Source organism: Tympanuchus pallidicinctus, unplaced genomic scaffold (genome assembly GCF_026119805.1).
Source record: "Tympanuchus pallidicinctus isolate F22 unplaced genomic scaffold, pur_lepc_1.0 scaffold24, whole genome shotgun sequence".
In the NCBI taxonomy this organism is placed as follows: domain Eukaryota; kingdom Metazoa; phylum Chordata; class Aves; order Galliformes; family Phasianidae; genus Tympanuchus; species Tympanuchus pallidicinctus.
The window spans coordinates 7341793-7355261 of record NW_026294741.1 but is presented as its reverse complement, the minus strand read 5'-3'; the positions used below and the strand labels follow the sequence as shown (position 1 = coordinate 7355261).

General features: G+C 49.2%; 2 protein-coding genes across 2 annotated transcripts in view; one reads left to right on the top strand and one right to left on the bottom strand.

Annotated features, from left to right (window-relative positions):
• CASTOR2 (cytosolic arginine sensor for mTORC1 subunit 2) overlaps positions 1-13193 on the top strand; it is an 89911-nt gene extending 76718 nt beyond the window's left edge. The window contains exons 3-9 of the mRNA XM_052688498.1: positions 5372-5565; positions 5941-6073; positions 6956-7079; positions 7485-7595; positions 8775-8857; positions 9739-9833; positions 12642-13193. Coding sequence (XP_052544458.1) covers positions 5372-5565; positions 5941-6073; positions 6956-7079; positions 7485-7595; positions 8775-8857; positions 9739-9833; positions 12642-12707 — 806 coding nt within the window. The 3' untranslated portion in view covers positions 12708-13193. The remainder of the gene's footprint in view (positions 1-5371; positions 5566-5940; positions 6074-6955; positions 7080-7484; positions 7596-8774; positions 8858-9738; positions 9834-12641) is intronic.
• GTF2I (general transcription factor IIi) overlaps positions 1-13469 on the bottom strand; it is a 184828-nt gene that overhangs the window by 91660 nt on the left and 79699 nt on the right. The window lies entirely within an intron of this gene.

The following is a 13469-nucleotide window of genomic DNA, read 5'->3' as shown; positions in this document are numbered from 1 at the left end:
ATTTCCAGCAAAGCAAAGCTTTTGTGTTGCTCTCTACAAGATGCCTGCGCCTCTATTGGCAGTGCCACAGGGGTGTCAGGGGAAAATGGCTCTCACAGTGTCCACTTCTTGGGTAGCTGAATTATGGGGGAAATATGGGGGCATGGAAAGGTGAAGTCTTCCTCCAGCAGCGATGTGCTCTGGGTGTGCTGTGCCTGCAGGATCTGATGGTTTGATCCAGGCAGGGTTTGGGGTGTGCGGTGATGTCACGCACGCGGCTCCCGGTGCTCTGGATGCAGGAGGCTGTGCAGAAATAAATTCATCTCCAGCTGTTTCTCTCCCAAGCTTGCAGGGACAGGCTTGGTTTATCTGTAGGGTTTGCTCTTGTACCTTTCCAATAAAACTGGTGGTGGCTTTGCTGGGAAGGGAGCAGGGCAGGGGCTGCAGCGATGGGCCAGGGGGCAAAGGAGAGCATGGGATCAGACAGGGGGGAGCTGCATCTTGTACCTGCCAGTGCCTTCCCAGCAGAACGAACCTTGTGTCCCATTCTGCAGGTGGTCTCATCTCCAGGTGCTGTGTGTACGTAAGGATTGTCACAGACCCATAGAACAGCTCAGGTAGGAAGGAATGTCAGTGGTTGGTGGGACACATGGAGATTCCAGGCAGCATTCCTGGTTCTGCCTGCAGCACTGCAAAGTGAGGAGCTCAGCTCTCCATCACATCAGTGTGGAGATGTTAATTCTCTGCTGGAGCGTGGGGAAGCTGAGACTGGGAGGAATATTTGCAGGTTTGAGAGCAGATAGATCTTGCTTCACGTGGCTGAAGATCCCTCTGGCAAGGGGGGTTTGCATTGCAAAACACATTCTTTCCCCTCTGGGCAATCCTGGCCTTTCATTAGTGTGAGGTGATCCAGCTGCACTCCAGATGCAGACTGAAGGAGCATTCAGCATGGTTGTAGGCTGGAGCCTAATGAGGGGGGGGGGGGGAGAAAACTGATTGGGTTGCTGCAGCTGTTACTGTTTTTTGTGCTTCAGAGTGAAAGGAGAGGCCTGGAGAACCCTCACCTCCTTGTGCCATGGCACTGTGATCACAGCTGGCTTTGGGAAACTGGGAGGAAAATACCTGGAGACAAACACGGGGAGCTCCCGCCTGGATGAGCATCTGGCCAAGCTGCATCTCCCACGCAGTTGTTCCTGTTGTTCCTGCGTGGTTATGGTGTTATTTAGCTCTTCCCAGGAATGAGCTTTCCAAGTTCTTTCCTAGGAAGAAATGTTGTTTTCTGTACCCACTTCTTAGGTAGGAAACTGAGGCACAGAAATGCCAAGGTTAAATACATCAGATGTCAAGCTGTCATTTCCTCGCCGCAGTGTTGGAGTTTGTGAACCTATCAATGTTCTTCTGACGGGTTTGTGAGTGGGATAACACCTAAATAGGAAAACGAGTTGGCAGGTTTCACAGCTTCCCTATTGAGGGGGCACAGGATATAAACCTCCGTTTTGCGCCTCTGTTTTGCGCGTTCAGGGTGTTCTCCAGAATAAAAGCTTCCCAAAAAGCTTTCCGAGCAGGGACCTACAATTCAAACCCATACGGCATCTCGGATGTCAGGAAAGCAGACTGGTGGTGCTGGAAGCCCATCCTGGCTCGCTGTGACCCTGCTGGTTCTCTCATTGCACGCCCTTCTCGGCAGCACCCCCAGCCCTCCTTGCTGACCACGCTGATGCAGAAGTCAGGGAGATGCCTGGGCTTTGGATCAGCCTTTGCCACCCGACTTAATCCCCCGCTTTGTGATAAGATGGGATTTGAAAACACGCACAGCGATCAGCACCTTCTGCAGGGCAGTGGGGAGGAAACCCTTTAATAAAGGTAAAAATCAAATTAAAAAGATATGGCCATAAACTCTGCTGCCACGCAGAGAGACGGGCGACAGCTCCCCCCATTTGTCATGAATTTTGCAGCTGGCAGCACTTTTATTTTTAATGCCTGACCGTTGGAGCTCTACAATTGCAGGAGCTTTTTCCTCTATCTTTTTAATATAAGCAAGACTCCAGCTGTCATTTTTTGCAGAGGGAGGCTATAAAAGGTGAAGTATAAGGGATCTAAAGCCAAAAGGCTGCTAAAAAGAAAATAAAAAAAGGCGGTTATTTTTAATTGCATTATCTTTAAACATTCAGAGTTAGCCGTGGCTGCAAACGTTAGCCCTGTGATGATGAACTGATGAGCAATTGGTTCATTCAGAGCACCAGAACAAATCAATGAGCAGCACATCACCCGCAGCGCTCTGCTGGAACGCGAAAACTTCTGTGCTCAGTGAAGGTAAGTGCTTAGGAGATGATCCAGCATATCACACCAGAGAAACAAGCCAGCTTAGCATCTTCGTTTCCCTCCAAGCACAATAAATCCTTCCCATATCCGCCGTTTCAGTTGAGAGCTAATGGATGTCCTCAAGTGCGTAAATGATCGCCATCCAGTTGGAATGAGCTCTGCAGGGAATGGTGGCATGGCTTTCCAGTATGGAACCGTTCCTTTCCCAGCCACTGCTTTGGCCCCTTAATTTTAGCCCCTTTTTTTTTTTTTTTTTTTTTTGAGATCTGAACGCATCTATGTCATCCCAAAGGGATTCTTGAGTGCCTCGTGGGGCCTGGATGTGGTGGCAGCAGCTCAGCCCTGCTTGGGGCTTGGCCAGAATTTGTTGTCCTGGTGGAAATGCCGTTGGTTATTTGAGCTCAGGAGTCGCTTGTGGCTGATCTGATGCTCACCAACACACATCCTGGAGTGGTGGTTCTATGATACTGCAGTTCAACCACAGCAGCTAATTGGGATGAAGAGTTCTGGGGCAGCCCTCTTGCTTTTCACTCCGAGGGTGGTGAGGCACTGGAACAGGCTGCCCAAGGAGGCTGTGGATGCCCCATCCCTGGAGGCATTCAAGGCCAGGCTAGATGTGGCTCTGGGCAGCCAGGGCTGCTGGTTGGTGACCCTGCACACAGCAGAGGGTTGAAACCAGATGATCATTGCGGTCCTTTTTCAACCCTGGCCATTCTATGATTCTATGATATGATTCTTTTCAGTCACTCCAGGTGTGAAAAACAAATCTAACTCGTGCACTAAGCCCTATTCTTGGGCTGTGCTGCCCCTTGGACAAATCTTTGCTTTACTCTATATCTGTTACCTTCCTCTGCCTTAATGAGACCACATTAACATTACATCTGGTGTTTTCAGCTCTCCTTGCTGCTTTTACAAGCTTCCTGCACACAGCACCTTCCCACGTGGCTTATTTGATGCTATTTAGATGAATTTGTAAAGCTTCTAGATTGGGTTTGTTCCATCAGAATTCGGGCTGTACTTTTCCATCTGGCTGCCTGCTGGATACAGCGTCCAGAAGTGATGTTTTCAGTCACATTTGCAAGGTTAATTGAATTATGAGGAGCAGATTATTTGAGCAAATGGAGTGGCCTTGTCGCACTTGGTAGGGCCTGTTAGACCTGCAGTAACGCAACCAGAAATGCCCAGGAGCTGCAGATGCCCCCGAGGAAGAGGTCAGCGAGGTTTGCCAGCATGGATTGCCTCCATCCACTGCAAAATGCCACATCTGCCATCACATCCCTGCCCTGAAATAGCTGATGGGATGCGCTGAACTGCAGCCAGGTCACCCGTGTAAGGCAGCAATGCCATCCGCTCCGCTCGCAGGGAGGGAGATGAGCTGTGACATCCTCTGCAGCATCACCACAGCCCAGGGTGTGCTGGGAAGGCACTGCTGTGGCTCTGGGAACAGTTCTGGGGGGAGGAGCAGTATGTTTTGACCTTTCTGTGATTTAGGTTCCTGTCTGCCTTAATGGCTTTGGGATGCAGGAGGTGGAGGTGTAAATACCAATGACGTGCTGCCAGGGAGCAAATAGGCGTCCGATGAAGAAACGCATCCTTTTTTTCCCCTTCTTATTTATCTCTCAGGCAAGGAGCAGAGGTGGCAATAAAGGGAGAAAGACGTCAGCCGCCTGGTAGATCAGCAGCTGCTCTGAGCTCCTGCACGCCGGTTGGCGGAGTGAGCTGGATTTCTGGGGTGCTTGGCTGATGCAAAGGGCAAACCGATCACCAAATGGCATTTGGCTGCAGTGATTTCCCACGAGCAACTCGCAGCGCTCTCTCCGAGGTGGCATGCTGGTGATTAATGCACAAACTCACCCCTCTCCCTGGTGCACAGTTTTTGTTCCGTGCGAGCTCTGATTATTCAGTTTAAAAAAAAAAAAAAAAAAGTAACATTGGCCTATGAAGCTGAACATCAAAATGCAAAAGCAGAACCCTCAGCGTCCCCACTGTTTGCAGTGTGTTTGCTCAGGGTTATTTTCATGCCACACACAATTGAGGTTATTGAGGAGAGCAAAAGGAACAGTGTTTGTTATTCAGTTCATTTTGGGTTTTCAGTGCCGTCGTCGTCTCGGAGCAGCAGTGCCTGGGGACTGGGGGGTGAGGGAATGAATTTATTACACAGAGTGTGGAGCTGGACAGAAACGGCTCCCAGAGGCCTCCCTGAAGGAGAAGGAAAGGATACAAGGTGGGGGAAGCTGTGGGGTAGGCAATGTGGGTATGGAGATGTGGAGCAGCTGGTGCAAGAGCAGCAATCCTTGGGTTTGTGTTTCCATACTGCCGGGCTGTGTCGAAGCTCAAAGCCAAGTGTAGGTTTCTGCTGGGAGCTCCGCTGTGTCTGTGCTGGCTGAGTTTGCAGCTGAGGTCAAGTTCCTGAAGCCAAGGAGGTTTAACAGGGATTATGTATTTGTGAGGCTGGATCTGGCTCTGAACTCTTTCCTTCTGTAATTTGCCAAACCAAAATCCAAAGTCCAGACAATCTTAGAGAAGGTTATGCCATCGTTCCAGAGTCCGTGCCTGGTTTTACAGGCTGCTAATACACAAAGGTTATTTTAAAATGGTGAAAGATCTGTATGAGGTGGTTTAAGTACAGATTTTGAACTACTTACTACCATTGGACTAGAAGCAGATGTGATGGCACTGGCGTTATTCTTAAAAAGGTTTCATTTATCTCAGTGTGTGATCACCTTTTAGTCCTGTTCGAGTCGGAAGGGACCTCAAAGTTCTTCTGGTCCAACTCCCTTGCAATGAATAGGGATTCTGCTGTGGGCTCTTCTGCTCTGGGGCTGCAGGCAGCAGGAATCTACTGTGCATCTCCAGGTCTCAGGCTGGTGCCCAGCCTCCTCTGTCATCTTCCACATCAGATGGGTTTAGAGAAGGAAAGCAAAACCAGATGAGACAAGCCAAGCTGTGCAGCATTGCGGGATGCCGGGCAGGCTGCCTGGCCTTGCACTGACCACATGTGGACCAGGTGATGGAGCTGGCTCTCTGTTCCTCTCTGACAAACCTCTGTGCTCCCCTTCTGTCTCTGCAGAGCTCCCTTCCTCAGAGCACCTGAGCGTGGCCGATGCCACATGGCTTGCCCTCAACGTGGTGTCCGGCGGAGGCGGCTTCTCTGGCTCCCAGCCCATCGGCGTGACCAAAATTGCCAAGTCAGTCATAGCACCACTAGCTGACCAAAACATCTCAGTGTTCATGCTCTCCACCTATCAGACAGACTTCATCTTGGTAAGAGACATCGGGGGACCGGCCAGGGTCACCTGCCAGCAGATGGCACTTAATGATGCTTCAGTGACACTTGGGAGATCCAGTTGCTTGAGGAGCAGCAGGATCACCAAGGTTTGCTTTCCCCAGAGCTCTGTGCCGTTAGGAGGTTATGTGGCAGATACACATATTTATACCCTACTTATGGTAGATAACCTTACTGATGTTTGCAGTAATAGCAGTGAAAGTGCTTCTCTAGACGCACATCTTGTGCACCTGCTGCTTCACGTGGGAATAATGTGTCCACTTTCCTGTGCCTGTAACCTCCACTGCAGCATTTTCACCCTTCTGGTGCATCATCATTCTGGCCATCACCAGCTGACCCTGTCATCCCCCCAGGTACGTGAGCGAGACCTGCCCTTCGTCATGCACACGCTGGCTGCAGAGTTCACCATCCTCAGAGTAGTGAACGGGGAGACGGTGGCCGCCGATGACCTTGGGATAACAAATGGATTTGTCAAACCAAAATTGGGTAAGGAGCAGCCTGGATTCAAGCCCTTGGGGTGCTGGTCTTCGTGCTGCGTGGGGGGGAAGAGGAGTTTGTTTAACACGTGCCCAAATCTGTCCCTGTTCACCAGGGACTGCAGTAGGTGCTAAACTTTCTGAGCAACGCTGATGGGCTCTGTGGAATTTGAGCCTTTTAATGCTGGTTTAATACCTCTGGAGCAGACATGCCTTTTTGTAGGACAAAAGGTTAAAACGCAACTCATTTCAGCTGCAAAAAGAAAACATTCTCTGTGGCCCATACTTCCATATTTTAACATTGCAGAAGAAAATGGCTTCTACAGAGGCTTGGTTAAGCACCGCAGCAATTGATGCACAGAGAGTGTTGTTGTTCACCTTTCACACTTCAGTACCAGTCAGGATCAAGGCCACGGTGAGCCTGCAGCCATACAAAACCTTAGGATGTTTCCAGTCTGCAGGAACAAGCATCAAGCAAAGGGCACAGTCAGGAAAAGCAACTACTTAAATACATCTGTTCCTCCACACCCAGGTGCAGCTGTGTGCCCACACCAAACAAGGCAGGGATCCTTTGTGAAGTGCCACTCATCCTCATCGCTCAGTAGCTGTAGGTCTCCTCCTTAAGAAAATGAACCTTATAGAAAAAGCTGGGCTGCCGATAAAATAAGCTTTGAGAAAGGAAGGATAAGAAGGCATACTGCCAGCAGCCAGAAAAATGCCCCTAAATGGTGGGAGCCTGAACTTATTTCAGCCTGATGGCCCGCAGGGTTTCAGTAAGGAGAAACTTCCTGCTTTTACCTTGCCAGCACTGTTGCTTTTCTCTGTGGCTGCTATGTGGCTGTTACATCTGGTGGGATGTGGCTTCACAGCTGTGTGTCTGTGTCTCCTGCAGTTCAGAGGCCTGTCATTCACCCCCTTTCCAGTCCGAGTAATATGTTCTGTGTCACCAGCCTGGACCCAGATACCCTTCCCACTGTTGCTACACTCCTCATGGATGTCATGTTTTACTCCAATGGGTAAGTCATGGCAGGGATTCAGGCTCTGGGGGGGCATAAATTCACACTGCCACACCAGGGGGGACCTGCTGCAGCCTCACACTGCTGTGGCGCCTTGTAATTAGGGATGGAGAGGATGGAGGATCAAGAGGGCTGTCCCAGGAGGTGGGAGCCAAGAGACCTCTGCTGGCTTTGCAAAGCTGAGCCTTTTTAGACTTAATCTGAATGCTAGCAGTGTGATCTGTGTGCTGCAAATCCATACGTGACCCAGAGATACACGGCCAGCGTGCTGCTGTAATGGGATGTGATAGTGCTCAGTGACACTGCCCTAAATCAGTGTCTGAGCACCTCTGGTGTCAGTGGTTGCATCTTCTTTAAATGCCCTCTTCTGGACGCAGTTAATGCTGTTCTCTTCTGTTTCCTCAGAGTAAAGGACTCGGTGGTGGGCAATGAAGACTCGGGACACATTCGCTTTTTCTCCTTCTCTCTCATCGAGGGTTACATCTCCTTGGTCATGGATGTCCAGACACAGCAGAGGTGAGCTTTGGTCTTAAGGTCTCCCAAACTCTGGAAAACAACCTAGGGTGTTCTCAGAGGAGCAGGAAGCAGCTTAAGCTCCCACATGTTAATTCTGGGGAGCTTCACTGGGTGCCTGTTACGTGACTGTACACCTCGTTACCTTACTGACCATGTCCAGCGTGTTGGTCCAGGCCCAGACAGAAATAACAGCATCACGTAGGATCTGAGAGCTGTCTCACTGTTAGAACATGGGAGCAAAGTGATTTTGATATTTTCACTCCTTTTCTTCACAACTTTTAAGAGCAAAAACCCCCAAAAATCTGGTTGAAGTTTTACTGCCCAAAAAACAAAAGCAGAGTGGGGACTTCAGTGACGTTGTCCTCCCACTTTGCCTTCACACATAGCTGGGCTCAGTGCAGGCTCCTTGTGATGATAACACAGTCATCCCTGTGCGGCCAGAGCTCAGCTCAGGGCTCGTTAGTCAGACAAGGCAAAAAGTCAGTGAGGGAGCAGACATCAGGTTTGTGTGTGTGCTTCTGCAGCTCCACGTCACAGCAGTCTCTGAGGTCCAGATACCAGGCAGCACAGACAGCATGATGCTCAAAGATACCAGGCATAGATGTGCTTTTGACACGCAGTGCAGTGTTTGGTTTGATTCTTGCCTACCCTAAGGACTTGTTCTGCAAACTATTAATTGCTCTCTTGGAAATGTCTTAAACCTTAAATGGAGTAAAACTCTGTCTGCCTTCAAGAGAGGCCTGAGGCTTGGAGCAGCAGCCAGTGCTTGGGGGTCTGGGCAGCCACTCACTGCTGTTGGCCTCAGCAAGTCACTTGGCCACTGACCTTCCTTCTCTGCTACAAACTGGGGATCTACAGGGAACCCAAGGTCCTCCTAGGGATGATATGGGAAAAGCACTGATGGTGCTTGGGTACAGGGACAGCGGGCACCACTGCGTATCAAAGAAAGTCATAGGGGAGCATAGGATCAGTAAGGCTGGAAAGACCTTACTAAGTCCAACCATCACTGCATCCCACCTGACCTGCAGTGCTGCATTTCTTGAACCTCCACGGCTCTTGAACACCTGCCACTGTTGCTGGCTCCGAGCAAGGATACAGGAACAGCAGCATCCCCGCGGGCAGCGTCCGACACACCGCTGTGTTTTAATTGCTGTGTTTGACATTCTCTTTCTTTTGCAGATTTCCCAATAATTTGTTGTTTACAAGTGCATCTGGTGAACTCTGGAAGATGGTGCGGATTGGTGGGCAGCCCCTTGGCTTCGGTAGGTGAACATTTGGGCCCTCAGTTGGTGCACGGGGAGTCGATTGCCTCAGGGCCTTCAAAAGGGGATGGAAAAATCCATTTGTGTCTGGGACATTCTAAGTACCAGCAGCTCAACATGACTTTGCAGGCTGAGGTTTCCCAATAGGTGACTCCTACTATTAAGTCAGGCTTCTAAATATACTTTTGAAAGTGCTGCATGCTTGACAGCTCCGCCTAAATTACATCCGTCTGCAGGACTTCAAAGGCAGATGCAACTGGGTTTGTATTTAAAGAGCAAAAATGGACAAAGAGGTGGCACAGGATGCACTGCAGATTGCTGAAAGCAGTGGTGTGACAGCACTGCCTTCGGACACCTCTGGGGCTTTGGTATATTGAGTGTAGATCTATGCAAGTCCAAATGGGAGAACAGCTTTATGTTCAATGCTGCAAATGTTTTCTCTGCTCAAAAGAGCATCGACCTAAGAGCACAGAGCAAATACTCACTTCTGCAGAAGTATCCCTCTTACTTTTATGGCCCCTGCAATTTTGAGGAGTTTAATCTGAATTCTGCAGCCAAGACCAAATGCTCACAAAACACAGGGGCTCCTTCCATGCTTTCTAAAACAGTTAAAAATACAGACTTCAGGAACATTTTGGAAAAGTTCTAAATATTTTTCATTTTTGGCCAGGTGAACAAAAGTTGCAAGAACACAATTTACCTTCTTTAAATGCATCTCAGAGGCAAAATATGTAGAAGTGACATGGCATGTTTCATTGATGGGGCATCAGGACACCCGCCAGTCCCCTAAATATGCAACATTTAGATGTGTTGGCTTAGAACCCAGTTGGATTCCAGTCGGGGGAATGGGCAGGGACTCATTTTTTCCATCTCCCCAATAGATGAATGTGGAATTGTCGCTCAGATTTCTGAGCCTTTGGCCGCGGCCGACATCCCAGCCTACTACATCAGTACTTTTAAGTTTGATCACGCGTTGGTGAGTATCCAGACTTCTTCCTTGGGGTAGGGGAGGGCTTCCTGGGGGGCAAACAGTGATGAGAACACCGGTAGCCACCCACTAACAAAGCTCAGCTGGTTTGTGCTCTTCCTTTTGTTTCCTTCCAAGTGCCCTTCACCACATTACTTCTCCTTTCATCACTGCACACTCACTGTCCAATCCTACTTGTGACCTTCAGAAGCTCCAAAGAGTCCAAGGGGTTTTTTGCACTGGGTTTTTTCACCTCGCTTCTCGGGTTTTTCACAGCTGGTGCAAACCATTTGCAGCCCACAGGTCATGTGTGTAAAGAGTAAGAGTAAATATTATTCTAGATAGCAAAGGTCAGAGTGGTGTATGTGTTTGTCTTATTTTCTTGAATATTAACTGTGCTGATAAGATAAGCTAATAAAACACCATTTAAAAATCAATACTGTTAGCTTTGCCTCGCATTCCTACCTGCTGCCTGGCCCCGGAGCATGCTGTGTGCACAGGGCACGGGGTGCAGAGTGCTGCTAATTGTCAGGCAGTATCTGGAGAGCTTAAAATAGATGCTTCACTCAAAACTCGGGCCGTGCAATTGTGATGACTGTGCAGCAGCTCCGCCTTTCACAAGTGGCTGCATCCGACCCCACAGCCTGCAGCAGCTGGCAGGCTCTTGTTTGGGCCGCGCGTTGATTTCTGTGCATCTTCCTTGTTAAGTCTCTGTTTTGTCATTTTCTTTGCTACTTTTTGTTTTCTTTTTGTGTGCTTTTGCACACCTGGATGGCGCCGTTCTGGCACCAAGGCGTGCTGACTGCTGGTGCATTGCAAGCCCTCCTTTGCTTTGTTGGCCAAGACCCTCACCTGGGCTCTTCACTTCCCAAATACCTTTACTTCCAGCAGGTAGTCCAGCAGAAAGGTCCAACTTTCCCAAGGTCTAAGAGCATCTTGAACCTCTTCTCTTCATCCTCTCTTTGTTTAAGGTCGTTCAGTGTTTGCAGTCAACAATTCAGAGTTCTTTGTAAAAACTCATTCCCCTTGCCCCCTGCTTTTTATTCCTGTGCATCTTACGGTGTTTTTTGCTGCTTGGTTTTTCCTGGCTGTTAACACTCAGCTCTCCCTACTGTTAGCTGCAGGAGTGCTCTGGAAGTTGTTCCCTCTGGGAGGCGTTGCCAAGATGGGAACCTTCAGCTCTCCGTGGCTGGATGAGGTGGGGCTGGGCTGGATTCAGCTTCCAGCTCCCTGCAGGTTATGTCTGGAGAGAGCCAGTGAGCTTTTCCAGGTGCTCTGCTCCTTTTGCCTCATACTTGGAGGCTCCTTGCTCATCTTCCCCAGCATTTTGCACTTACCGAGGCCAGAGCTGTGGTTGGGAAGCAGTTTGGAGCTTTGCTTTGGCTCTCCCTGTGGATGTGTGATCTGCCCTCTGGCTGCCAAGTAAGCATGTTGCACCAGTTGCCCTCTTCAGGGATCTGGAAGGTCTTGCACGACTGGGATGTGTCCCACAGATGGAAACTGTGCACATCTGTCCTGGAGAAAACGAAGCCCAACCCTTGGTTGTGTGATCAGTAGTGCCTGGGCATTGAGGGAGCCAGGCAGCATTCAACATACAGGGAAAAACAATGAAAGAGGCGGTGGAGCTTCATAGTCCTATTTCATGCGATGGATGTTTGCTGGAGTTTTCTTCCAAACCCAGAAGAATTGTCTCTGTGGTGCTTTTAAGGTTATTTTCTTCCTTTCCCAGCAGACCTTTGTTCACACATCATCAGAGTTAGCAGCTCCTGTTCCATCTTCCTGCTGGAAAATTGAATGTTTTTCTTGTTATTTCTCACGAGTTGCTGTTTTTCTTTTTTCTTTTTTTTTCTCTCAGTTTTGTTAAAAGCTCTCAGAAAATCACAGCACAGCCATATTTCCACTGAGCTCAGAGGGTCTCCAATGAATCCAGGTATTGTGCTCCTGGCCAAGGAGTCAAATACCTTGCAGAGGAAGCAGTCCCTTCATCTTCCCTACCAGTTATGTTGGCTTCCCATAGCTGCTCACAGATCATTTATTTTCCCTCTGTCCCCTTCTCACTTTCCAAGAGCTGTTGGCTGCCCGTCCCCTGAGTGCCATCACTGAATGGAGGCAGTGGTCAGTGCCTCTTGCTGCTGATGGGCCTCTATGTGTCATTATTTTCCTTTCTGCCAATGCCACTCATTCCAGGATCTTCTATGCCTTCTGTTACAAGACACCCACTGGTAATTGTCCAGGTGGACTTCTGTGGTGAAGTTCCATCACAGGGCTGGAATAGAAAGCTCAGGTGCTGTGCTTCACCACCAGTGCTGACCCTCAGCTCCCCATCTCCTGGTGTGCTCCCCACCCACAGCCATGGGTCCAAAATCTGGTGAGTGCCCCCCAGAAGGGCAGGAATCTGGCATTTGGATGCATAACTCAAGTCTGCAAAATAAAGGAGCTACAAAGACTCTGGGAGCTTTCCCTGAATGTCCCCTTTCACAGAATCATTAAACTGGCAAAGACCACTGAGATCATGAAGTCCACTCAGTGCCATGCTTTCCTCCTGTATTTCCTCCTGTGTTGGGAAGTGCAAGAGCAGAGGTGCACAGGGCTTTGCCAGCAGCAGGAAGGAGAGGAGGGAGAGGTAGAAAGAAAGTCCCATCACTGCGTTTGCATTAGCTCTTCTGAAAAGGAGGGTCCCATAGCTGGAGCCCTGTCTCGCTGAGTCCAAAGCATTCCTGACTCCTTGAGGCTGCTCTGCTCATCTCCTCCTTCTGCCTTTTGTTCATCCAACCAAGGTTTGTTAGAACCTGACCTTTCTTGTTTGTTTCTTTGCAGGTACCTGAAGAAAATATAAACGGTGTGGTCAATGCACTCCAAGTCAGTCAAGCTGAAAAGCATTAGAAATCTTCTGAGCTGGTTCCAGATGCTTTTTATTATTATTATAATTATTATTATTATTCTTTTTTTTTTTTTTTCTCACAGTATTTCTTGAAAAATCTGATTCCAGAGAGTGACATGAAAAGAGACTGTGGAAAGTTGAGCAGAAACAGCTCCAAATAGCCTTTGTTTTAATTATTATTATTATTATTATTATTGTTATTTTATTAAATTTCTTTATGAATGAGGGGCAGGAGGAGGGGAGGTCAGGTTGTTTCCTGAGGCTTGGCTCGGGGTGAGATGGAGCTGCCTGGGAACTCCTGTTGTTCCCCAGCACGAGGCATGGATGGACAGAAGGACACGGATGGATGGATGGATGTGGGCACTGAGCCCAGTAGCACGAGCAGAGTGGGTGGGCTGCTGGTTGCCAGAGAGCCCTGAGAGCCCTAAAAAATGACATGTGGAATTAAACAGAAAAGACGTGGCACGGTGCTGGCTTGTCTGCTCCCATCAGGCTGTGTCTGAGGACTGTCCGTTCTGTGCATGTTGGGTCAGGATGGGGTTGGGGTTCTGTTTCCCCTCTTTGGTACTGGAAAAGGGGAAGCTGTCCTGTTGTCTGAACTGTCCCATTGGTCTTTATCCCTGCACTCAGCCTGGCTGCCTGCAGAAAGTCTATGGGGGGCATTGCTCTGGCCCTGCAGATGACACCATCTTCCGTCTGCTTTGAGTCTGGTTTAGGTCTGTTTTCCCTCTCCCCCTGTGTCCCTGCTCCAGGGACACCTACTA